The sequence below is a fragment of the Rhea pennata genome, chromosome 3 (genome assembly GCF_028389875.1).
Source record: "Rhea pennata isolate bPtePen1 chromosome 3, bPtePen1.pri, whole genome shotgun sequence".
NCBI classification, from domain to species: Eukaryota; Metazoa; Chordata; class Aves; order Rheiformes; family Rheidae; genus Rhea; species Rhea pennata.
In genome coordinates, this window is record NC_084665.1 from 47,869,689 (window position 1) to 47,897,323 (window position 27,635).

The 27,635-nt window shown below is 37.7% G+C and overlaps 1 protein-coding gene across 2 annotated transcripts; it reads right to left on the reverse strand.

The window, feature by feature from the left end:
- Positions 1-247: 247 nt before the first annotated feature.
- RAB4A (RAB4A, member RAS oncogene family) lies at positions 248-27,635 on the reverse strand. 2 transcript variants are annotated; one of them, XM_062572258.1, is made up of 8 exons: positions 27,456-27,635; positions 14,808-14,888; positions 13,450-13,564; positions 11,866-11,928; positions 10,087-10,241; positions 9,006-9,101; positions 4,908-5,069; positions 248-3,625 (listed from the first exon to the last, which is right to left on the reverse strand). In XM_062572258.1, exons 1-7 carry the CDS (start codon positions 27,484-27,486, stop codon positions 4,954-4,956), a joined length of 657 nt encoding a protein of 218 aa, XP_062428242.1. In that variant the 5' UTR covers positions 27,487-27,635; the 3' UTR covers positions 248-3,625; positions 4,908-4,953. The 2 variants fall into 2 exon arrangements, with proteins under 2 accessions (XP_062428242.1, XP_062428241.1); XM_062572257.1 differs by lacking the exon at positions 27,456-27,635 and adding an exon at positions 26,906-27,333.

Genomic DNA, 27,635 nt, shown 5'->3' on the forward strand with positions numbered 1-27,635 from the left:
CAGCAGCTTCAGACAAGCAGCAAGATGGCTTGTGTACAATGCTGGGGCAATGACTGCTTCCAGCTCCTGGGAAATGTGCGGAAGCCTTCCACTTCTCATCTCCTGCTGCTTTCCTAGCCTAATAACTGACTGTATCATGCCTTCAGCAGAAACATTTGGTTTTTCAAGACCATCTGCAGCTCTTGTTTAAAGAGGTAGCTTAGCTGGCAAAATTTCTGTAATAAAGTTTGCTATAGAACACCTAGAATATCAAGAAAAATTCTTTATTCAGTGTTAGATATAAGCATCAAATGAAATAGTGTAGTCCCAACAGACTCATTAAAAGGCAAGACAAAGGCTTTTATATGACATTTAAACCTTTTAAAGTCAAACAGCTAAAGCTCCACAACCAATAAATTCTAGTATGTGTTGTGTCTCTTGTATAATAAAACCCTAAGCCATCTGGTTTTTGGTAGAGTCACTGTACACTAAAACATACATGGGTTAAATATTTACCACTTTATTTAGGTGAGCTAGGGTTTGGTTTGCCCTGTGAACTGTAATAAACTTTAAAATCTACCTCAGGGCTGTTACTGGCATGATGTTTATTTTTATAAATATAAAAACAATCTTTAGAGGAGAAAATAGTAAGCAATGTGACATGTACTGCTGAGAGCTATTTCTTCTAATAGCAGATCCCTCAACAGTTGTTGTGTTAGAAATTTCCTTTTATGCTGCATATCCATAACATAAAAAGGTTGTACCATTTTACAAAACATTTACATTAGCCTTGTTAATATGTACTAATAGCATATGGGTGCACTTAAAAATAGTAGAAACCATGTCAAAAGGGATTATAAAGAAGTTATTCCTTCTTTCCTTGTGGGAAGAGGAGAGTTTAAGACAACTGGTTACAGGAAACAGTAGAATTGTGCTTACTACTTAACTCCAGGAGCTTTATCAAAATGATCAGAGCTAGTATGAACCAGAGGCCAGTCTTCTAGATAATGGTAAAGGTGAGTGTCAAAACAAAACAAAACAAAACGAAAAAAAAAAACAAAAACAAAAAACCACAAACTCCCTAAGACTTGAGCAATACACTGCTGAAAGAAAAGTAACAATTAAGTAGTCCTTTCCCTTTCTTTTCAGCTGCTAGTGTAACAAGGGAAAGAAGTTCTGATCAAAAGCCAATTCCATTTCAACCATAGTAATAGTGACAGAAGAGAGACCTTTACCTGTGCTACATCAGAGCAGTTTTATCAGTGTACCAAGAACTTTGATTAAATTATGAGAAGGGAAAAAAACCCAGACTCTCTGATACCTCATTTTTCTACCATTTCAGCATTGGTTTGGGGTTTTAGAAACTCCTCCCCACCTCCAGCCTCTGGCAGAAAAACAACATAACTCACTGAACGATATATTTGGATTGGTGGAGGAGATAACTACATCCAACACCTATTTTGGTGGATTTGCTTTTTGGTAATTACTCCCAGCTCTAGGTAGTGAAAACAAGTAACATGAATGAGAATTAAGACAGGTAAGGTCTTGTAAATGCTGGATTAAGCCGCTTCAAAAACACTTTACAATCTTAACAGATTTATGTAACAAATCCAATCTTGCATGACATAGGCAATAGAGGAATATATAACAAAATAATCTCCTTGGATCCAACAGCCTTTTTAAGACTTAACCTAGGCCTTTCCATTAGAAAGCAAACTTAATTCTTTAGACTTTTAATTCAGAGATAACTTAGCTGTATAACTTCTAGAAAAGCATCCATTTGAACCAAAAATGTCAGGACAAAGGGAATATTTTTAAACACAATTCCATGAAAGATGGTAGCATTGCTTCTGTGCTATAACTGCCCTCTGAATTACAGCATCAGCTGTGTTTTAGTTTTTAAACATGCATTAGGCAAGTGTCCCCTTAAATAGAAAAGATTCCTATATAGAAAATAATAAAGTACATTTGAGATTTCAATAGTAGGTTCAGATCAAATTATTTTCTGTGTTAATGTGTACTCCTTAGGAGACATCCAATTCCTAGTAGTACAACTAATTAAGTAAAAATGTCACTAGTAATTTCCATCAGTGCCACTATTCTGGTGCTGTTCCCCCCCCTCCCCCCACACACACCATTTCTTTTCTAGATTGCATTTAGGTATCACTAGAAACACTATACTAAATTCCTTAGCACCTTGCCTGGCAGTACAAAAGCCACAGTGGTTCTGGCCTCCCTCTTGAACCTCTGCAAGTCTCTTCCTCTTCTGTCTCCAGCAGAGCAATAAGGACAGGATTTCTAATCTGTTGTCCCACACCCTCTCCCCACAATAAAAGGAGGGTAGGAGGGAAGTTCAAATTGCATGTTTTAACATATTAAAATCAACACAAATGCTGTAAGTCCCCTTAATGATTTTCAGGGGGACAAAGAACTAGGTAAGCAATGTGCTTATTTTTTTTCTCCCTCCGTTATGTGAATCTCCTGGGGGTGATACAGACAGCTCTACGTAGAGTGCACTCACAAAGGCAGAGCCCCAGCAAGATGGACTGCAAGTAAGTTCCCAAATGTAAAGTCTGTTTTTAAAATTTCAAGTTCTTAATTTTACTTTATGAATGTTTAAAACACAAGAAATAATTGATATTTTAAATTTCTTACATTCAGCATACTTTGGAAGAACCCACATGGGTTCAGTTTGTACCTTACCAGATGTGCTTTCAGCAGAAGTCTTTTTTTCCATAGTTGACTGCTTTGCTAGTGATAAGAGCTTAAGAAACATCTTATCATGATCATCCTCTGCAAGTCCATGCCCCTGGACTACAGTTGTAAACAAAAAGAATATGCACAGTTCTGTTCACACATAAATATTTCCTCATGACACCAGCGCTATTCAAAGTATCAGGACCAAGCAAACAGAAAAATCCAAAATCCAAGTAGTCAACAGCCATTTGCTACTCACTTAGAAATAGTTTTTCTAAACTTTTGAAGTTTGACAAAAGACCTTCGAAAGATACTTATTTAATAACTGTGAGAAAATAGGGTAGGTGCACTTCAATAAAAATGTCTTTTCCAAATTGTCATATTAGTAAATATAAGTAAAGGTCCTAACCATGTATTCAGTATTAGTCATATAAACAGCTTGCAGAATGTGCCAAACTAAGGAAAAAAAAAAAATCCATCACTGACAATCAGTGCCAGAGGCTTTATAATTCAGGTAATAAATATAACCTATTGTGCAACAAACAAACATGATAAAGCCTACCTCAGTTAAATTTTAGTTTATATGATAAAAAAATAAAGTATTACTGCTTGTAGTGCAACATTCTATCTTCATATATAAGTATATCATGCTTTGTAAATTTACTGTTATATTATATACAGTATATAGCAATGCTTTAAACTAAAGATGAAGGAACAAAAATAGGTTATGGAAAGTGTTTACATACAGGTAAGAGCCCTAACATCGTCCACCAAATTATCAGGTTTGTTTTGCAGTCTTTTGTGTCACGTGCACATTCCTGCATCCCATTACACAGTTCACTTTGTCAGCAGTGGTCTGCTCCTGTTTATATATAGTTGGAAGATGTTTTAAGAAAAACTGCATAGCCTTCAAACTGTCTGTTTCTTCAAACACCATTTGTATGGACAGCTGAAAAATATGAGAGCTCTATCACTTACGCACATCTGATCAATCTTAAAGCTCAATTTCTGAAATAAGTGAACATTCACTGCTGTACAGCTATAACAGAGTCAGACAAAATAGATGCCCTATTTAACAGCCTTTTTGTTCAACAATCATATTTTATGTAAGTAAAATGGGAGGAAAGATTCCTATGTATGATTTTAAATTCTGAGCTTTAATTGGGAGCTGAGCTCGCAGAATATAACCCCCTCCCTCCAAAGTGAGATTACAGAATGGAATGCAGCCTTATCTAATGTTCTATAAAGCTTCTGCTGGCAGTTTCAGTAACGTGGTGTCCATTGTTCAAAATGATCAAAATGAATACAGTAAAAATAATATAGTAATTATGCTTTCAGTACTAGTTTAGTTTGATATCACTGCCCTCATTTGTTAGAGAAGTGAGAATTAGTAATGCCAGAATTACTCCATAGCAATTCCTTAACTATCCTCATTGACTGAGGGAGAAAGGACTGTCCTATCCATTTACATATTGCAAGGAGTTAGATAAAACTGAGAAGCATCTAAGAAAGATAAGTGTTTATGAGAAAGACTAACTACCAGGCTGCATTAGGGAGTAGATTATGAGACTTTTAGCTCCCTTTGCCTATTACTGCTAAAGGGAAAAATCTGTTCCTCACTTCCTCTGTTGGGTGTCTTTGGAGGACAGTGCTCCCATGCTACAGGCTGCAACAGCCCTAGGGAGCAGCTTGCTTGAAATAGCAACACTGCTTAGGCAGCAAACATTACTAATCTTTAGTCGACATGGCAGTCAGGAATGGGAACCACTTTGGGCTGTTTTTCCTTTAAAGGGCACAAAAATTCAGTGAAAGTTTGGAATCCAATACTAACTTTATTTTTCAAGTCTGTTTTAGTCTTTAAACTTTGTATTTTCAGAAGAGACTATACAATAGCTTTTAACAAGATTCTGGTTCAAGATACTGCACCATCCATTTCATGAATTCTCATTTCCAGTAATATTTTCCCATGGTACCATGGATTCACCTTCTCTTCAGTGGATTAGGTAACTATAAACAGTATAATGCCTTTCAGAGATATACAGAATTTTTCAATGTTTTCAACCGCATTATTCAGAATAAGTGAAAAAAAAAGATAAACATATAACCACAAATATTTAGCAAGATCATTAGTTTTCCTTTGGTGGGTAGACGGTAGAATAAAAACCAAGCATAAAAACTCAGTTCTACCGTGCATTACTTCTACCAAATACCCCAAGATTTTGTAACCTTACCTTTTATATCTAAGGTCAGTATTTGGGATTTTCATGTTTTGTTTCTTTAACACCCACATTCCTGAGCACTTTCTGCTTGTGCTCTTCGTGGTGATCTCAGCTGTCTCAAAGCAGCATCTCCATACTGAATACCTGAGCCCATTCTTTCTGGATCTAGTTCTCCTGATGAGAAACAAAATGGTCACAGACGATGGACCACTTATATTCTAAGTTAAAAAATAACATCAGATACAAATAGATAACAATGTTCTGCTCTAGTGATGAAGAGATCTACAGCAATTCTGTCTGCCTTCAGGCAATTCCAAACCTGTATCATTTTCTCCAGTAACTTCAGCTGTTTACCTTAATCATAATGACAAAGCAGTTGCCCTGAGTTAAGCTGCAACAAGAAATCTTTTTGCACTATTTCTAACAAAGAAAATGATACACATTTTCTGTGTATCATTTACTTTATGCACACACCATTTCAAGTTAAAAGATACCTGGTTTCAGAGACTGATTTGCAAAGAAAGAAGTACTATAAATACCAAGCCAAACAAAAATGGATCAATCTAACAGCAGGCATCTATAAAGCAATGCTGTTAGAGGAAATAGTCCCAACCTTCCCTGCTTCTGCTATTCATTTCTCTAACTTGGTTACTCCATCCCTTGTGCCTTTAGAAATGTTTTTACAGCTACGTGCTGAACTGGCCAAGGTTAGAACTGTTCAATTAAAAAGAAAAAGAAAAGGTGAAAAATGTCTCCAGTTCAGATCACTTACTCAAGTTAGCCACACATGTGCAGCCTCAGTAAGTCAGCAAAGTTAGCAGATGACACTGCATTGAGGGGAGCAGTTGATAGGGCAGCATTGTTATTCAGAAAGATCTGCACAGTCTGGAAGAACAGGCTACCAGGAACCTTGTGAAATTCCGTGCTACAGATGCAAAGCCCTGCATCCGCAATGGGCAACCGCAAGCAGCGGTACAGGCCAGGCACTGACTAGGTAAGTAGCAGCTCTGCAAGAAGGGACCTGGGACTGCAGAGGTGGGAGGGAGGATGGGTGTCCTGATGGACAAGATGGACATGAGGCAGTAGCACATAGTTGTGGCTGCGAGGGATAACAACACATTGGGCTGCAACAGCGAGAGTGTAGACAGCATAGAGAAGTTGAGACAAGTGATCATTTCCCTCAATGACAGAGAGTACTGAGTTCAACTGTGGGTTCCCCAATAGAGAAGTAAGAAACTGGAGAGAGTTCAGCAGAAACCTGAACATTTAAACAGGTAGGGGCTGAAGCACATTACTGGTAGGTTACATGGTCAGAAAACAAAAGCTCCTATCCACAAGCGCAAAGGAGCCAGGAGAGACAACGGCAGGTGGGAAACCCAAATAACACCCTGTCCTAGCTGCTCCCATATCCATCACTGGAGAGTGATTGATCCATCAAGGGCTCATTCCCAAAAGCACAGAGGCACAAAGGCAGGTGGGGAACTTGAATTACCTACTGAGAGGAACAAGCACCCTGACCTGCTCTTCCCAGGGCTGTCCCAGGAGATCAGCCCTGTGGGCCAGGTGTAAAACTTAGCATGACGTGTCAACAAGACCACCTTTTGGACTGAGGGAAATTACTGCCTTGGGTCATAGGAAACATTGTGGGATGCAAAGGAAGAACATTTCTGGATTATGCAAGTAATATGGGATGTTTAGGGGAGGAATCAAAGGCACAGAAAGCAGGGGGAAGCTGGCCAATTTAGGGAGGAACAAATGTAGGAAACTAGAGGAATAAAGAAGGACTGGTTGCACATAAACTGCACTGGTCAGTATACTTGTCTAACCATGACCCGCACCTCATCAGTGCAATCTGTCCTATCTTCTTATTAAATTCCTTTCCAACTGTCTTAACCAGGTGATGGACTCTCTATTCTGCGTTCACATGTGCGAGGGATGTCTAAGTGCCAGCAACCAGAGCCAGAACACAGGGGAGATGGCCCATGTGTCTGTGGTGCCTGCAAGTGAGGGTGTACAAGTGAGTGGGCACTCATGAGCAAGCATCACACCAGACTAGCTGGCAAGTAGATGCAGTGACCTGGTAGCCAGGTACAATATGTTGGTCTTTAAGGAGGAGTTGGCTACCAGAAGGACCAGAGGAGTCCCACTCCTCTGCTATAGCCTGAGTGAAGATCTAAGATAAGATTAGCTCCTGGCTTGACTGCATGTCAAAGGCCAGCTGCTAGAGGGATTGACAGTGTGTGAGTGGGAGTTCTGTACTAGTAACTGGGCTGCTGCCTCAGATGCTTATATGACCAGGAGACAGCTATTGGGAAAATGAAGGATCCAGGGCCCAGCTGCTAGAGGGATCAAAATATTATATGTACATCTTACTAACAGCTGATCAGCTGGGGAAGGTAATAGGGTGAGGTTATTGGTGCTGTCTGAGTGACTGCTGGGTATGTCTGCCGGGTATGTCTGCCAGTGTTGATCTCTGTGGCTGGCCATGTGTGCTATGCACGTATGGGTGTACACACACACAAGCTTTTTATATATATGTGTATACACACACACACACACACACACTTTATCTATAAATACATTAAAGTATATTTTTTCTATATTTATATAAACAAAATATGTTGTGTGGCTAATTCCTGAAAGAACATTCTCAGCCTTGCTCCTGGTTGGACGTGAGGAGGTGAAGCTGCAGCAGTCTCACCCTCTATCTAACAATTAGATTCAAGCAGAGACTAAAGGAGCTTGGTTCATACAGCCTGGAGAAGAGAATGCTAAGAGGTAACCTAAGGGCAGGATTTCCTAACCTTAAAAGGTGGAGGTTTACAGAAGACTAGAGCCAGTTTCCACTCAGAAATGCACAATAAAAGGACAAGAGGCAACAGACAAGATTTGCCAAAACAGAATTTCTGAATGAATATGAGGGGAAAAAATCTTCACCTTGAGACTGGTCCGGCACTGGGACGTGGCCCAGAGGGTTTGTGGAATCTCCATTCTTGGAAAGCTCTCAAAGCATGCCTGGATAAGGCCCAGAGTAACCTGCTCTCACTTCAAAGCTGACTCTGCTTCAAGCAAAAAGCCACACAACCTCCAGAGGTCCCTTCTACTCTCAAATTTTCCATGATTCTTTGGCTGTCTGAAGCCACAAGGGAGGGGGCAAGCAGTTTGCAGAAGGCAAGACTTAGTTGTCTTGGTAATGTCTCTTTAAACCATTCATGGAACTACAGTACCATGAGAACTGAGCTAAATTTCCCCCCAACACACATACCCCTTTCCCTTTTCTTGCTTAAAATTAAAGGTTTTGATTGGCATTTGATTTGGTACAGTAATCAGGGAATTCCCATAAAAGTACTGTATTTTTTAAATTAAAAAATTGACAAGCATTCAAAATGCATCTATCAGACTTCAAAATGGCAATTTTTTTTTAGAATATAGAGATATCAGGTAACTAGAAAATAAGAAAAGCTGCAATGCAGACTAACTCTAATGATATTATCTGAGCACTTAGGAGCATGTTTCTGATAGAAATGTGTCTGCTTGCACCAAGAAACAGAAATAATTGTATATTTCTATAAAAATATGTTATGTACTAGTTGTATTACCAGATTTGGAAAAGAAAACAAAGTGGTTTCAAGCAGGACACTTGAGAGAAACATAGTTGCTAGGAAAAACCCCTGACATTTTCAGCGTTATTGTTTGAACTCTCTTGACTATGTTTCCCTGCTATATATGAAAAGCAGAATGAGAAGTTGTGTGTAGTCTACTACTATGTTCTTATTTTGCTTTGCTAAAGCCTGATACTAAAAGGTTTTATGTTTGTAGGGACATACCAACCCACAGAATGCACAGCCTACACTAAGAGCTGACTATTAAGGCAAATGTTGTATAAAAACATCCATAGATTTCCCCCCCACCACCACCTTAGGTATACAGTTCTGTCTTGAATGTTCATTTTTATTAAAACATATGGGTAGCTGCTGTAAATCAAATGGGCTATTTTACTACAGTGAAATTCTGATTAATTCTATTACAGAACTTTAAATGGTGATATTTCAAATGTATTTAATTTTAGAAAACAAAGCATTGAGAGTCAGAATATTAGTCTCAATTTACCTGATTCAATTTTATTGAGTATTTTTCTTGCACACTGTACAAAGGCCTCTTCAACATTTTCCCCTGTTAGTGCACTTGTTTCCAAGAACATCAGCTCTGCATTTGACAGCATAAAAACAATCTCAAGTCAAGTCTGAAATACTCTGATATGGAATTAAAACCATGAACATTTACAGGAACAATACATTTTTTTCTTTAACTTGAAAAAATTGTCAATTTATTCCTGGAAAAATTAGGTTTTGAAGGTAAAAGTTAAAACAAAAATTTTCACAATAAAGCAAGGTCCTCTCACCAACACCACATTTATTTCCTCTGAAATTTATATGCTTCCCTTAACAAGTGAGAATCAAAACTAGGCTTTTAGCCCGAGTTGTGCATGCAAAATAGCATAAGAACAATTAAAGATTCCCATATAGATTAATTAATAGAAAATGATATGCAAAAGGACAGCTATAGTGGAAAAGATTATTTATAACCAATACATAGACTGAAAAGACATTTTGCTGATGGGAGGACTGTAGCAGAATGGGAAGAATAGTTCAGACTGAGATCAGCTTTAGCTACCACAGAGGCATGCCCTCAAAGACTGAAAATTCTGAATACTACAGACTAGGTAATAGTCCTCCAGATCCATGCCATATCTGGAACTCACTTTCCCACAACTAAAATGCATTGCTTCCATCTGTGGCACACTCCATCCAACATTATCTATAATCTGTAAAATCTATAAGAAGCTAAAAACTAGAAAATATTGCTCTTCATTTTTCTCTCCAGTCCTTAGAAAGCAATGCCTGAAGTTGTATATATTCACTGAGGAATATTTCTAACTACAAAAGGCATCCGTTAAGTAACAGCTGTGGCTAGACAAATCACTGGTAATGGAAATTAAAGAGTACATGCAGTTCTCATTATCAACACTTTTTCCCGCCCTGTGCTTCTTGCACTGACAGAAATCTCTTTTCTGCAAATATTTGACAAGATACACTTGGCAAACAAATCAGTTCGTAGCTGCACAGAAACTAAAGAGTTTTAAGTATTAAGCATCTTTCAATGCTATGTGAAGATCTTACGTACTACTCACCATTTTCTTGTGCAAACCGGGATGCTTCTAAAAAAGTAACTTCACGATCTGCATCAAGATCCTTTTTGTTTCCACACAGTATTATCACAATATTTTGACTGGCTAACATTCTTGCATCTGTCAACCAATTGGTAAGCGCATTGTAGGTCTCTCGGCTGTGTAGGAAATAGCATTCTTTATTAAAGTATAAACATTTCTAGTGAACAGACTAGGAAATCAGACTAGATTAGAACTCAGAAGGCAAAGGTCTACATTTGTGGCAAGCCACAAACTGCTGCTATGCAAGCCACCTATAGATCTCAAACAGGCCAGCTGTAAACTGAGAAGAGCATCAAGCTCCTTCATAAAACTATTTTAAAAAGTTTTTTAAAAACTTAAACTTTTAAAGCTTTTAAAATCAAATCAACAACAGAGGCACCCAATTTCTTCTCAGTGGTTTCTGTGTCAAGAGGGACTAGCCAAGAGATCAAAGCTAAGTGCTGCAGTCTTGATGTTGGATCCTTTTGAAAGCAGTGCCCTCCAGCTTACTTCTCTCTCTCTCTCTCTCTCTTTTTTTTAAACGATTGTTCTGAGAATAAGGGGCATAATGCTTCACTGCCTCAATTCCTTTCATCAGATGCCAATTTTCATTAATAAGTTCTGATCTAGACATTAGGCCTTATGATGTATGCTTTACTAAAACACTCCCAGTTGCAGCTCTAAAGACCTCTGGAACTGGAACACCTTTTAAGCCACTCCTAGTATAGTTCAGAGGGACAACTCCAGATGAAAGGGGAACAGATGGTCAAAAAACATTTATATCCCATGGTGAGTTATACTAGTCTACTTGCAGCTTCTGAGAAGTAGTAGTTTGTTATAAGTCACATGAAAAACAGAGGTTGGAAGACTTCAAAATAAACAAATTGCCTAATCTAGTTTCAATCTCTTGTTCATGAAATCTAGGGATGACATACTGAGTTACTAGTTAACAAAAAAATTCAACCGATACTTAAGTTTTAAAGGCAATGATAAAAAATTATTTTTACAGAAAAGTCATGGTCCTGAAGTTTCACCTTTCTGTAAAGACCAATGTCTGTAATGGTATCACAGGCAGTTAGTTACCTATATGTTAGTTACAGCATTAGTCAAACAGAAAAAAAGACCTAAGTGAATCACCATTAATCAAACACTAAATTTATCTGACCAGTATCAGTCAACGGTAACCAAAAAAAATTTTGAAAGTGTGTAAAGGCAAGCTATTTGATGGTCAAGTATAATACCAAAAAGAATTTACGATGTAGAGATAAACAGAATTTTGGGCTATAGTTAAGGAATGTGCTGGTAGAGTGAGCCCCTCTAGAGGACGTCCTGTTATACCAGCGTGCTAATAAGCAGTTTCCACAGAGTGATGTACTTCCTTGGTTAAAAGGGGCTAAAGTCTGCTTTTAGATTGTGTCATCCTGTCAGTGTCAAGATTATTGCGTGTTTTGAAGCTATCAAATTGAGCAAAACCACAAGTGTAAAGGACATTTGGAGAACAGCATAACATGTGTACAGTGACCTTCCCAAGTTTATTCAGTTTCCAAGAATCAGTGGTTGCAAAGCTTTCCAAGCCAGTAGCAGTATTGCCTGTAGTGTCCCCATACATTTGTCTAATCCTTTTATGAGGCTGTTTACACTTAGGGACTTCACACCATCTCATATAAGTTCCAAAACTTAAATATATGTTGTTTAAAATGGAAATATTTTTGTATGTATCCGACAGTTATTAAACAAAAAACAAGTTGTTAACTTTATTACCTGGTAATATCATAGACAAGCAAAGCACCTGCAGCACCTCTGTAGTAACTTCTTGTTACAGACCTGCAATAGAATTACAGATGTATGTTTCTGCAATATCTTCACTGTTGCAAATCTGAGTTAACCTAAGATAATCTACACTGTGACAAGCAGCTCAAAAATTTTTAAATTAAATAACATGAAATAAGTTATATTAAATCACTTCACATGGATTTAGATTAACAATCAGTTATGTAGCAGAAGCAACTTTTATAACTAGGCTTCTGATGAAGCACTTTCACTAAATGTAGCCATACAAGGCTTCTCATAGTCCATTATGATCTGTGTTGGTAAAGGTACACATACCATGGTAAAGGTACAGAACTGGGAGCTGATGGCTGTACCTGTGGCTTGCAAACAGTGTAAGTAACTTATATTTGAATTCTCAGTGATGAGTAAAGAACAAGTGGGCTAGCTGCCATTTTACAATTTAAGACTCTAGTTGAAGAGAAAGAGGTAAGGAAAGTAAACTTCAAAAGGTAGAGGAAGAAATAAACCAAGTACATGAAGTGTCATCAACATTAAGAAGAAAAGAACGAGACAGATTATAAAAAGCAACAGGAAAAAAAAAAACAAAACAAACAACCTGTGAGTCTGAATGCTTGGAACTTAAAACAGCAGAATTTGCATGAACCTCCAAAGTATGCAGCCTCCAATCTCTTAAGATTCTCCAAAAAATCTGGCCAACAAACTGGTGAGATCTCATTAATGGAGAATACACATCATTGCTTTGCTTTGTGTAGTCATAAATGCATCCAATAAAACTTGTCTGACAGAAGGCACAGGTTTATCTGGATCGCTGCCCATTCAGCTGCCCATTACCCAGACTTCTACCACTATAGTCACCCTTGTTAACCATTGCTGACAATTAATATCCCCTTGCCAAAAACAAATAAAGCTCCCAAAACCAGGAAGCTCTGTGATGGTGAATGTACTCAGGAATATATCAAATCTCAACTACTGAATTTGATCTATACCTCAGATACATGACACAGTGTTAGAAGTACATTGGCAATTTTAAGTCAAATACACTTTCTTTATGGAAAGATAGAAATTTCAGTCCGTCTAGAAGTCTGTTTAGCCAAATAAGCACAAAAACTGATTTTTTCCCCTTCTGATAAAATAATACTATGAATTGTTCTCATACAGATTTTGACTGGCTTACAACTTCCTAGCATTTACTTGTTCTCTCCAGGAGAAGATCTAAACTAAGTATACAAACCTCGATTAAAAAGTTTCAGTTTGGCTGGTGAACAAACTTTTCACTGTGTATTCTACATATATTCCTTAACTATCACACAAAATACCCAATGAGAAGAAGGGCAGAAGCTCAGTTCCCACAAGTCAGCACTATTTTACTGAAATGATGGATCTGTATACCCAGCTTGAAAGATCCGGCCTAGTTAACAACAGCAAAGCAGACATACTCTGTGTTCCACTGACTCAGAAACTGTGCCTATTTATAAACAGAGATAAGTATTGCCCAGCACTCACAATGCAAGTTTAACAACAAAAAACATTTATTAAAATGAATGAAAAAGGTACCTGAACCTCTCTTGTCCTGCTGTATCCCATATCTGCAGTTTTACATATTTACCACCAACGTTTATGATCTTTGAACCAAATTCAACTCCTATAGTATGATTTGAGTCATCTTTGACTAAAAAAAAAGAAAGAACAATAAAACCAGATTTAATATTTAGAGAATATTTAGAGAGAATAATTAGTTTTACATAATACAATTTAGGTAGGATCAAAACGCTTCAATATTCAAATTACAAACTGTTTCCTCTACACAATTCATAATTCTATTGCCACCACTCAGAAATAAATACTTCTTACAATATTTTGAACATCCTATTTCATTCAAAGTTATTAGTAGCTTAATTAAACTACTTGCTCTCATTAACAAATTATGGCACAACTTCTATATACTTTATTCAGCTGCATTTTCTAATACTCTGATCTAATTTAAAATGGCAGTTAATGAAAAATCTCAACACAAAAAAGACCCAGTCTTGCCCCAAGGTAAGCAAAATACATTTCTTTTAAGCAAGAAGTTAAGACACTTGCTCTACATATGCTGCTGATATCACAAGATTCTTAGCAATGTACATCTGCCTACACCAGAAGCAAGGTCATGCCCCAAGTTCAATTATAGTCTCATATTGTGTTTCTTGATAGTTATTTATTACCATCCTAGAGCTGGTCTTCAATGGGTAAGATGAATTACCTTTCATCTGAGAAAGACAGACACCCTGGATTTAAAAACATTTACAAATGCACATTAATTGCCTAATAATGATATTAACTTCATTATAAAAAGGGAAATTTTCTTTCCTATCTATCCATATCTAAATAACATTTAGTACATTACAGCAGAGGGTCTACCAAGCTGTTAACATAGGACATGTTAACTAACAAAGAACACAGAGTATCTAGCTATTTTAGAAAGAGAGTGGATGTTGGGAAATCTGAATTCTGTGCAATAAGCTTTCCAGATCTATTCAAGCAATTCAACATTTTCTTTCATCTGCTCAATATCTTTATAGAAGATCTAAGATTTTATCATTTATCTGGGAAAGATTATAACCGTAAAATTTAATTTTCACACAAAGAAAGCATGTTTTCCAACAACACTGTTATGTTTAATTGACCTGACTGATACTGTTCAACATCAAGCTTTTGATCAGAGGGAAACCGCAACAAAGATTTACACTATGGTTCTGAAAAAAGTTGACAGATAAAATTCTCATCTACCCAAATATATGAGTTATATACACTTCCCTACAAAGATGTACAAAGTGAAGAATGGATATTCATACATCTCTTACACTTATTACAGAGTCTTCATCTATAGTACAAGGCAATGGAGAACTCTTACTGTGTGCAGGTATACTCACATTTCTTCTCAATAAACTGATGCAGTAAACACGATTTTCCAGTTCCAGCATTTCCTATGACCAAGAACTTAAAAAGGAAATCTGAAGATTGAAAGAAACAAATACAAATTCATTTGCTAATTTTTAGTATCCACTCATATTTTTGTCACAAGACCAAGTATACAAGTCAGCTACTGTCTATAAGCTGTAGCTTTTAGCTATAGCTAATACAAATTATTCCATATAACAACTTTATTTTAAGAAATTGACAATAGTACAAAACAACTCAGATTTTTTCCTCTCCATATTATTCACTTTAATATCAACATCTCTGACTGCTTAATTCTCACATTCCATTTGTTCCAGTTCTGAGTATTATAATGGAGTGTTTTCCCTATGTTTACATGCAAGTAGAAGCTTCTATTTTGGTTGGCTGCTTTCATGTTTCCTCCACACAGTAAGTTACGACAAAGTTACTTCCGGTACTTTAAATACTTATGAACCATTTACATCAGCGTTCATTTAGCAATATGTGTATTGAAGATCTATGGCCTGTTTGTATTTTTAATGGCCATATATACTGCTTTAATAGTACCTCTCCAGATGTACTTTCACTTTTGCCTAAAGATCAACAAAAGCTTCCTTGTCTTATTTTCAAATCACTGTGATTTCAAACCATCGTGATTAGAAAGTTTACAGTTGTTTCCCCAATAAGCAGCCATCCCAACAACTGCTACAGTTCTTGAGTAATGACTAATTTTTAATCCCAGCAGCTTCTCCCCCCCCCCCCCAAGTCATCTTTTCAACTTTATTGTAAAATTTGTATTATAAACATAGCAGGTCACTAGAAGACATCATATAAGCAAGTGATTAAAGAATTATGTTTGTAATATGAACAAAAATAAACTTTTTCACAAACAGTTCAGAGCTGTCCAATGGGTTACACATATTGGCTCATAGTCTAATTTTCTTATTCCCTACCCTTATATCAAGTATGTCAGAGCACTGATAGTTTGAGGCCTTAGTTTTACACCTTTCTGTGGGCACATTAAATGGAAACATCCACTAGCCTTTGCTTTCAGTTGCCTTCTGAATTTTATTAATCTTTACAGCGAGGCAGTATTGTACAAAGGATTCCTACTATTTTGCAAGTTATCTTTGCATGGTTTTTCTAGTTTCAAATGTTATAACAGACTTTGATATAAATTCCATTTTCTGCTCTCCTCAGAAAGAGATCGGCTTTTCTTGCTCACAAATACAATCATTTATGCTCTCAAGACACTCTGTACCAAACTCCTCTCATTCTTCACGCCCCCACCCAGCTGCTTATGCTTTCTCTGCAAAAAAAAAAAGTTAGAAAAGGGATTTTGCTGCTTTGTGAAAATTATGTATATTATTTCCTAAAAAGGAGGGCATTTCATCTTGTCATCTCAACTGCAAAACACACTGATGCTCTGAGAATGCTTCAGATTATCAAACCTTCACTTTTAGTATGAAACATACACATATCATAAATAGCCTCAAAGTGTTAGGTAAAAACAAACAAATCTCTAAAAAAAGATTAAAATTTCTCTTTCTATGGACCAACCAGCATTACTGTAGCACCAAATAGCCTAGTTTTTTAAAAATAAATACATATATTAATATATAATGTGATATATGTTTAAAAAACATTGAGAGCATGTGTAGTATGTGTAATCTCACTGATTTTACCACTTTCAAAAAGTTCCTCAAAATGCGTGAAGATGTTCTAGGACACAGTCCCAAATAAAACAAACACTTTCTGGTGTTCATAATTTCTCCAAAAATTAATATGAAATTCAGCTAAAACTGGTGAATATATGCTGAATGTTTATTAATTTTTCTCATTAAAAACTCTTTTAAAAATTCACGTCTTCTTCCTTTTCTCCATGGAAGACTCATACTATTGACAGTAGTATACCAACTAATGTCAAAGAAAAACACAAAACGAAAAATACCCAAACTCTATTCCTACTTTAATTTGTTCTTTCATTTTGAGCCCTGGTTGTTAAAGGTGGTTTTTGAAGCCATATTTCGCAATCCACAAAATCATGACAAGCAGCCAATTTAACAAGCTGCTCCATTCTGGGCAGAGAGCCTGTAGGCAGGTGAGAAATTCTGAGCATTGACTGTGGTGTCATGGTTTAGGGCTGGGACTGATATGGAATAGCTTCAGAACACCAGTGTATTTTTCCTGGGCTGTTCTAAATTGAATTGTCTTAAATTCTGCTCTGAAAGCAAGGTTGACATTTGGAGATTTTATATTTGTTTCTTTAAATTGATACTAATAGCACTATTCTAATAGCGCTCCCAATAGACTCCCAATTCCTACCAAAATTCAGTTGTGCTATACAATTACGAGACATTAACCAAATGATTTATTTGCAGAAAAGACTGATCATTCTACTTGCTTAGAAAATACATACATATATGTTTCCCCAGCTGCTGAAATAACAGTGATTTAAGTGATCTGTAGCAACAATTTTCTTAAAGTAAAATTTGAAACTCAAGTTACCATTCACTCATATGCAGTGTGGAAGAAAGAAGAATCTGTTCTATAGATTCCATTCCCATAGAACGTAAGTACAAAAAGCCTTCTAATAAAAACTGAAGGCTTTTTGTACCAAAGAAAGCAGAAGTGTTTCAGATCGTGCATATTTGTAAAGTAGAACATGCAAATTCATAAAATAAAGTGACATTTGACAGAATTGCTTTTGTGAATATAACTTCAATTTAAACTTTGATTTCCTGTAAATTCTTCAAATGAAGGAAAAGCTCTCAATCAAATCTTTTTAGAAGTAGTTTATCTGTAAGTATTGGATAACAAATTTCAGAAAAAAATGGAATGTTTGATCTACTGCAGGGAAGGACAAGAAGAGGCATTTGCCAATACCAAAACTCACAAATACTCACATTTAGCAAGCAGAGAGCCTTTTAGCTTCACAGTGCAGCATATTAACAAATAAGAATAGCTATTATCTCCCAGGATGCTCTAGGTGACCCTGCTGAGCAGGGAGGTTGGACTAGATGATCTCCAGAGGTCCCTTCCGACCTTACTGATTCCATGATTCTCCCTGTTCTTATTTTGGAACTTTTTCTTATTTCTCACAGAGAATGACAACCATATCAACGTTTTTACAACTTCTCTGTTGTTTGTTTTAGAACATGAAATATGTCGTCTCTGGACTGTTTAGTTACAGCTACAAATTTAGCATGGTTCAGAAATACAGAAACCAAACAGATTGGATAAATAGCTTCTTTTGGTCTAACTGTAACGTTATTGTACACTCAAACTCAGTCAGTAAAAACTTCCATAATACTTATTCTTTGTAATGGCACTGAATGCAACTCATTCTAGTTTTTGTACTACTGCTGAACTGCTGTAGTTTATCTTTTAGTCTCCTCTTCCCAGAGGAGTTAAGTGACTTCATTTCAAAGCCTGTTTTCTTTCTCTGCTATTGACAAAGAAGCTCTGAACTCCAACATTCCAGTTAGCTGCCAAGGCTGTCACCCTAGAGAAGTTTTTCTTTTGAACTCTGTTGTTCCTCCTTCACAGAAGCTGAAAAGGAACATCATTAAAATATTACAAATTCCTCTCATCATGCTGGATACTAAAAGGCATAAAAAAGTTAAAGTACTTTGCCTGTAAATAACATCATTATATAGAGAGGATGTAGGAACAAAACTGTAAGCCAAGAGGAAAAGTGGTTACAAGACATGCACTACAGAAAGCTTCAAGAGATAAAAGATAGCACAGCACGCCTATTTAAAGAAATCAGGGAATATAAGGAATCAGCTTACTCCCCTGTGTGAGCCACATGCATCACCCGGTTCTGTACCGGGTAGGGGGTACAGGGAAAAATGCAGTTGGACTGATCCTTATTTTCTAGCACAGGTGGAAAAGGATTAAATAAAGTCTTGGCTTCACCCCAAAGATACACCAGTCAGTACATCTAAACTCAGAGGAAGGGGGGGAGGAGAGGAGGAAAAGGAGAAGAGAATTGTGGGCTTTCACTGTACCATGGGAGAGCAAAACAGATGGCTGATGTAGAAACCATCCTCAGACATCCAACCTCCTCCTCTGCCTGAGGTCTGCGGCAGCAGGAACAACTGAACAGTTTCTGAACTATATTTTCAAGATTAGGTTGAAGTAATGTGAACTAAATTGTTCCTCCTAACATAGAAGGGAGGAAAAAGGCCAAATTATAATCTTCAATCACAGCTCAGTCTCCCTCCATTTCCTTGATAGTGGGTTATATGTGTTCACTAATTCTGAGCCTTTGGAAATTAACTTATTAACTCCATTAAAAAAAGTTTCTTGGAAGTCACACTTGTTGTCTCCCATCTCTTCTTTCTTTTATAGACTTCTGCAAAGGAAGTGCTCTGAGCATCTGCCAGTAGGGGTGCTTGACTCTAAATGAGAGAAATGGCAAAATTTCCTAATTACTCTTTTATCCGGTAATAAGAATGAATAAGATAAACAGATAAACCTGTATCTATTCAAATCAGCATACATAATATTTGCAAGAGGGAGGCTTGGTTTCCTTACAAGCAAAAGCAGAGCTATGTCTTCTAAGCAACAAAATAAGCTTTGAAATAAACTGAGGGCCAGCATGATAAATACAAGGATCATCTGATAAAGGGGGTGCTAGAAAAAAAAGCATGAACTGAATACTCCAAATCAAAAAAAAATTATATATTTAAGAAAGACCAAACATCTAAAAAAAAACCCAAAAAAACCAAAAAAAACACACCTCCCGTTTCAGAAAAAAGAGGTTGAAACCTCACAGCAAAATTAAAGTTATACAAAAGCTAGATAGCAAAATGACATTGAAAAAATCAAAACATTTTACTGAATATATCTGTACAGGATGAAAAGCCTGTGGCTACATAAGAGTGGTCATAAGCCAGGTGATAAAAAAGAAAAATCCCATTCATGGATAAGCACATGCAGCTGGTATCAACAGCAATACCAGCACTGAGATGAAAAGATCACTGATCAAAACAGATTTCTGTCACTGGTGGGAAACTCACCACCTACTCCCCCACCCCAATACTTTCATCATCCTTCATGATCACTCTAACAGTCACAGGTGTAGCACCTTCCTTAAGAAGGTGAAAATATTTTCAAAGTATAGTCTCTTTCATCTTGCTGGACATCAGAGAGCTGGTCAGAAAAGACATTATTCTTAGGACAATGAACACATATCCCAAAGACTTCATCAAGCACATAAGACTCATGTTTTTATCACTAGAGATTGTTTATTTCCATTTGTCAGATTGGGCTGCTACATATGCGAGGAATGGAGTTTTATAAAGTCAGTCAGGAGCCATACATTAACATATAGAGTACTAACTTTCAGGACTTAATGGGGTTCACTGTTTCCCTGACAGTGTTCTAATACTGACTGCTTATTATTGATTTTTTGTTTCAGTACCTGCTTTAACAAATATGAACATCATTGTAAAACAATAGTATTTCTTTATTCTATCCATTAAGTCCAAGTTTACGTGAATAAATTAGTAACTTCTTAAAAGCAAAACTTTGGCTTATCAGGAGGTATGGGCTTCAAACCATAAAAGGTGCAAAATCAATTGTACACTTGATACAAAAGTTATCTTTCTGGCATTCAAAAATACTCATGGAAAGGGGGGAAAAAAAACCACACACAAAACCTTGGTCCTTGATTTCTTTCAAACATACCTAAGATGCTTTAAAGAAAGAGTATTTGTAGTGTCATGAAGTCAGCTCAGCTGACTCAGCAGACAAAAGTAAGAACTAGTTTGTTGAGATAATACTAGCCATATAACAAACTGCAAGGGGATTTAGCATCAGATACCCTGCACTCATTTAAGAGGTAGCAAGTATCTTTTCCCCTCCTCATAAAGATGAGGAAATGTAGTTTAACAACCTTTTTTTAAAAAAATGTTTGCTTATTTCCAAACACCAGTTTTCACTACGCATCTCAAAATTCAGGAGTAAATAACTTCTCCCCCCCCCCTTTCAAAAAAAAAAAAAAAAAAAAAAAATCAAAAGGTCACCTCAAGCCACCACAAAAGTTCAAAAAGTTTTTGCAAATTAAGATACTGTCTTAGTTTAAAATGTACTGGACTTAAAACAAATGCAAGATTAGAGAAGAACTAAGAGAGCTTTAATATGCATACAGTATAGAATCAAGACCTGGTGTTAAAACAGGACTAGTGTTGTAAACAATTAGAGAGAAAACTATATAGAGTCTTTCTTTCATCCTCTCAATGAAAAACAAGCTGTTCATTCCCCTCAGTGGCCTTCAACATTTTTGCACCAGCCTAGGATACCTCAACTCTGCACCTTTTTCCAAGGTATTGCACCTTCCAAACAAGGTATTTTTTTCATACTACCTTTGTATTAAACGATAGTTGTACAAGTATACAACTATAATAGTCCTTTCAATGTATACTTCACCTACATGCCCTACCAGTCTCATTTTACTACTCCAAATGGACCTGAAATTTGGGGGGGGGGGAGGGAAAGTACACAGTACTAAAGAGAAAAATATTGTTGTTCATTTTATTGTACCATAGCTTCCTGAAGAATACTCAGCCATCACATTCTCATACTGAAACATCATATAGAAAGGAGAGAGTAGTATTTCAGTGACACATTAAAAATGAGTTATGGTTGTTTGTCTGATGATACCTGTTAGATTTAAAATACCATTAATATACTTAGATATAGAGAACTAAAGACTACCAGTATAAGAGAAGATACGTGCAAATAAAATAGTTGCATGAAGTAGCCATTAAAATTCGAAAGCACTGTTTTCGTTATCAGTCCATTATACAAGCAGTTTCAGAATGTGACACTAAGTTCTATAGGTCCCTAAGCTTCAGTACTCCATAGGTAGCAATATTCATTAGGTAAAATGTTGCTGATAATGTTACAGTCACTCTCATATTTAGTTCTGCTACAACTTCTCATTCCCCTTTGCTTACAAGCATCCTAGTGCGAAGATGATGGGCCCACTGGCATACAAGCCTCCTCCCTCCCCCTGCTCCCTTGGGGAACATGAGTGTTTGCTTAAAAATTATTTGTATTCATGACAGTACTCCAAGAAGCCTGGATACCATCATACCCAAAGCCACAGTAAAGGATGGTTGGAATAAACTGTGAAATTAAAACTTGGAGACCATTTTTAAAGGCATTTGGTAACAACAAGAAAAGCAGAAGTATCCTTCCTAATGGGATTATCACCCCAACTGTGGGTAATTTACAATAGCACTGTTTAACATAAGTCTTGCAGAGATCTTCCTAACACACAGTTGAGGTAACTGATTACATAATTTCCAAAACAAAGCTGAGGTTAAAGCAGCACAGTTAGTTATGTAAAATAATTTTACTAAGTACAATATTTCTTAAAAAGGAAATTAATCTATAAAATTAAGATTTCCACAGTATTCTGGGCCAGGCAAAGACTTGGCTAACAGTTGTAGTAACTGAATATATCTTGGAAAGAAAGAAGGTGAGAAAGTTTTCTTCTAAATGACCCTTAGAAATACACTATCTGAACTGTTTTCTCAGTAAGCCAAAATATTTATTTAGATGTACCTAATTACCATGAGATGCTACATTCAGCTATTCTGCAGTTAACTGTTCCAGGTTATTACCCCAAAAGGGAAATGCAATGCTTATATGCAATTAGCATATACAGAGTGAGCAAACTGCACCTTCTCTCATAACGTTGAGTAGTTAACACAGTCTCCGAAACAATGGACATCCAACCAAAACTGTCAAAATAGCTATTACCCTTTAGTTGAGACACAGTAGCAACAGGAATGAAGATGATTTAAAGTGTTTGTTTTGCTTCAAGCAAACCTGTTGTTTGAACACTGAAAGATGTATATACAGTTCAGCTAAGGCAGTGTGGATTCTGACACACAAGTAAGTTCTTCTGCATCAAGTACACTGCTGTAATTGTGCTTGTGCAGCAAATGTTGATGTAATTTATCCTTCTCTCACTGAATTACTCTATTAGGGCACAACGAATACACAGTAATATATGCATCAGCGCCCTGCATGCTGACACACCTTGTCATAAAAACCTATGCAGCATAAGACAAATCTCTTACGATTTCATCTCTATGTGATTTAAACTGGTGCAGCTTTTCATTTAGACCTAGCTCTTATACACCATAAAAGCTGAACTGTAAAACAACATTTATTATAATGTTTCTCCCATGCACACTGGGTTCATTTTAGCTGTTATAGCTGGAACTGTAACACGTTTGATTCCTGCTTTGATCCTTAGTCCATTAGGTCATACTGCTCCTAAAGTATTTGTGGATATGACTCAACAAATCCATAAGGTGGGACTTTCTTTTTTCTTTTTAAAAAAGAAGAAATTGAATTGATTAGCTCTGTACTACAACTGTTTGCCAGACCAACTTAAAATTGAAAACTCCAGCTGCACACAACACCTAAACAACGAAGCCCCAAAACTGTTCAGCCAAGCTGTTTAAACTGCCTAGGCAGCTAGATTTTTTTACATTAGATTCAAGGAGAATACTAATGTTCCTTTTCTAATGACACCCTAAAGTGCCTCTGAGTGGGCTTGGCACATGGCTTAACCCTGAACAGGATCCAAAAACCAGTATTCTCCTGCCTACTTCCATTGATGGATTTGGTCAATAGGCATATTCTAAAAATATTTCTTAATTAACATGAAACTCAGAAAAGCCTACTTTTAAATTACAGAGTGGTGCTGCTGCCATCCTTCATTTTTTATTCCCAAATGAAGAGGACAAACTACAAATTACAAAAACACAGGTTCTATTCTCTCCTTTGTTCAAGGGGATTCAAGCTCATAAGACTGACTTCATTGTATCTGACCAAAGATCCATCTTCTCCAAAAACCATCAAGTGTGTTTGGGCTGCAGTCTTTACTTTAAGAGCTCGAGACTCTTGCTGCTTTATGCCTCACTTGTGTTTTTATTCATAGTCTTCTGAAGCACCACCAAGTTGCAGAACTTCTCTGTCAGCCTACATCTTGCCCTCACCTAGCCAACCATCCACAGCACCATGAGGAAGAAGCTTTGTAGGACAGATCCCAGCAACTGTGGGACCTGTATTTGTTCCTTTGACTTTGACTTTCATAGCTCCAGGCAAAACCACCGGCCAACAGCCACTGCCACCTTTGATATCCTAATGGAGTTGTGGGTTGTGACTAGTGTTCTTGATTGCCCCTCTGCTTAGTTTTGACTCTCCCACCCTTATTCTGTTACATTCCCTGTCCTCCAAATACCCCCCCCACCACCAGTGTCTTTTATTTGCTCCTTCCCTGCTTCAGGGAGGCTATAAGTATTTATCAGAAGGGAGCTACTGCTTGTCCTTAACAGGAAACCAACAGGAACAGTGCCCATAAGCAAATGCTTAGAAAACGATATGGGAACAGGCAAGTACATAATGACACTGTTTCTATTTCTCTCCCAGTCCCTAAATACAATCAACTCAGGAGACCACCTGAGCCTAAGGCACTATCTATTTAGTGATCTTCAATGACTTTTCCTCCATGAAATCATCCAGTTTTCCCTTGAACTGTGTAAGTTTTTATCATACACATCTTTCAGCATCAAGTTCGACACACCTACTGTTAGCTGTCTAAAGGACCACCAACTGTTGGTTTGAACTGGGCTACTAGCTTCATACGATGTCCTCCACTAGCATGAGAAAGAGTGTATAGTAAGTTCCCACCATTCTCTACATGCATTCCAGGTTTTTGTAGATTTTTAAACTATAGCCCTCATCAGTTGGCTTTTGTCCAGACTGAAAAGATCCAAACCAGTTAGTTTACCAATTCTAGTAACAAGCTTTACAGACCCCAGAAAATTCAGTGTTTTCCAAGTCCAAACTAAGGAAAAGACATAAAGCACTGAGTCAAGAGATAGGATGCAGGATTCAGTTCTTACCTTCCCATTCACTCAAATTTGGAAAGGAAAGAAAAAAACCCACAAAACAAAAAACTCCTACACAACAGAACTGGAAAAGCACCAGATAAGAGCTAAAAGGATGATCACTGATATGGAACAGCTTCCATACAGGGAACAACTAAACAAGCTATTTAGTCTGTGGAGGACGGATGAGACTATAGAGAATATCATGTAGGTCTACGAAATCATGAGTGGCATGAAGAGGGAAAACAAAGATAAATCTTACAATCTCTGTTCCAGTAAAGAGCTAATGGTCTTCAAATAAAACTCAAAACATAAACTACCATTCTCTAAAGAGTAATCTCCTTATATGGGGAGCTCCTTGCGAAAGGATGCAGTGACTGCAAGAAGTTTGAGTTCAAGGGAAGACTTGACAAATACCTGGAAGAAAAAAGCCACAGCAAGTTTTCAAACGGAAGCCATACCTCATGAAACTACTTAGGCAAAGATAGTTGGAGGCTGAAGAATATTAAAGAAAGCATCAAATATACTTCTCCTATTCTTATGCTCTTTCCAAGGCACCAGTGGGACATTGCATACTGGCTACTGCTTTGATCAGAGATAGCACAGTCACTGCAAAATTCTATGCCATCTCAAAAACTTGTATTTTTTGTTGTTCCATTTATCCTGTATCATGACACTATCTTAGGTTTTCTAGCTCAGAATTCCTGTAGCTTAACATGTATAAACAGAACAAACACTGAAACTCAAAAGAGAAATTTATTAACCCCCTCAACCCCTCTACAGTAACCTAAGCCCTTCAATTTAAGGGTGTGTTTTTTAAAACATCAAAACAATCGGAGTATCAGCAATGTCACTGGACTTAACACTGCTATTTTGCATCACTGGAACAATACAAAATTGTTGAAATGTACTTGTTTAAAATGCAATTATTTATCCTGATGCTGTAATAGTGAGCAGGTTAAATAGGAACATTGCTGGAATTATCTCCGTCATCTCTGGTTGTCTACCCATCCATCCGCTTACAGACCACAAATCCCACTATAAACATAGCCAAAGTGATCTCAGTCCTTATTCACAAGAGTTTAAATCATGAAGAATTATCTCAAAGTTACATCTAAATTAACAAAGCACATCTTTTGGGCTTGATTTCTATGCATATATTTTGCACATTTGGAGAAAATATAGAAAGAATATGCTTTTGCTGTATACCTAAGCACCCATTATAGCATGGCAAAGTATATTAACACTCACGACCAGGGCATCGAAAGCGTACAAAAACTACTAATAAGAACTGATGGTGATGCCCATCTCCCTCAGATCAACAAGCTTTAGCAGTCAGCAAACTTACTGCATCTAATTTCACTGTAATTATCCAAACTATACATTATTTATCAGGATTCTGTTCTAAAAAGCAGAAAAACACAAGTGCAACTCCCAAGTTTGAACAACTACTGAAGATAAGTCTGCAACAGACAAAACCCAAAAACAACAAATGAAGAAGTTCATCACAGTATATCCAATTCTGATCTCATCCTCCAGCAATCCAACACATGGACTGTAAAAAGTATTTGCAGGTATGTCAGGATTTTTATACAACAACATATATATTTACATATATATACATTTTTATATATTTACAGGACATAGAACTATATGTTATGGAATGAGAAAAACATAAGGTTAATTCAGGAACTCAAAGTTATAGACACAAGAAATTAATACTATTCAGTCACTTCCCATATGCTCCACCTAACCAGCTCCTACCTACCTATTTAATTCTGCACACTAATACGCTTTTAACGCACTGAGTCACCCTGCCAGGGCTTGCACTCACCCTACCAGGGCTTGCACTCTGACTTACACCTTTGGATGTTTTTCTACTGCAATGCTCATAGGAAACACCACATAATAGTTAGATGTCTACGCTAATACTGAGAGGACCAAGCTTATTCATTGTTTTTTATTTATGCACCCTCACAATTCGTTCTTTTTAATGTTTGCACATCTAGGAAAACATGACTACAATCCTGATTTCAGCCTCAACAGAACACCATCCAAATTTTAAGAAAAAAGCAGCTTCTTCCTGGAAGCCATGAACTGCAGCCTTCCTTCTGCATTAACTTAACACGTAAGCAGTGCCTAAATTTCCCAGTCAGGATTTCACTTACACTTTAAGTAATCAGTATCTCTCAACAGGGAAAAATAATTTGGAATAGGCACCGTCACACCAGTTGGAGCTGGAGAACAAAGGGAGGGGCAATAGTCTGTAGAGAACACTGCTAACAAGAGTAGGAAAAACAGAAAAACAAACAAATCAGAAGGAAAGAAGCCTGTGTCAAGCATAACGCCAAAGAGCTAGAGCTAGTCTAGAACTTCCAAACTCATGTCACGCTGGATCAGTCTCTGCTTCTCTGCTTGCTCCATCCGCGGCCACAGCTTCGCACTCCAGGTGGACACTGCAAACGGCGCAACGCCAGGCACGGAGGACGCTTTGCTCCAACCCTCACCGCACGGAGGCTTCGTTCACCCACTCGGGCTCGGGAATAAACTCCCCGGCTCGGAGCCGGCCCCGGCCCCGCGCCCCGGCGGAGGAGGCAGGCTCGCCGCCGTGGCTCCCCGGCCCGGCTGCGGGCAGGGCAGGGCGGGGCGGGGCGGGCCAGGGCCGCACCGCCGGGGCCGCGGTCTCCCGCTTGCAGCGACCCCGCCCCCGGCTCCTACCGTAGGTCTCGGACATGGCCGTCTGCGACATTTTGGGAGCGGCGGGTCTCCCCTTCCCAGCCCCGGGGACGGCGCTGACCGGCGGAGGCTCGCGGCCGCTCAGAACCGAGCGAGCAGGCCGCCAGGGAAGCGGACAGATCCCCACAACGGCCGCCACAGCACCGCACCGCACCGCCTCAG

What these genes read in the sequence shown, in the direction of transcription:
- RAB4A (XM_062572257.1), bottom strand. Translation starts at nt 27,080, where the DNA reads ATGCTTGACACAGGCTTCTTTCCTTCTGATTTGTTTGTTTTTCTGTTT. An exon ending in CCGGTTTGCACAAGAAAATG is followed by an intron (nt 9,102 to 10,086) that starts GTGAGTAGTACG and finishes TGTCAAATGCAG; the next exon opens with AGCTGATGTTCTTGGAAACA. An exon ending in ACTCAATAAAATTGAATCAG is followed by an intron (nt 5,070 to 9,005) that starts GTAAATTGAGAC and finishes GTTTCTCATCAG; the next exon opens with GAGAACTAGATCCAGAAAGA.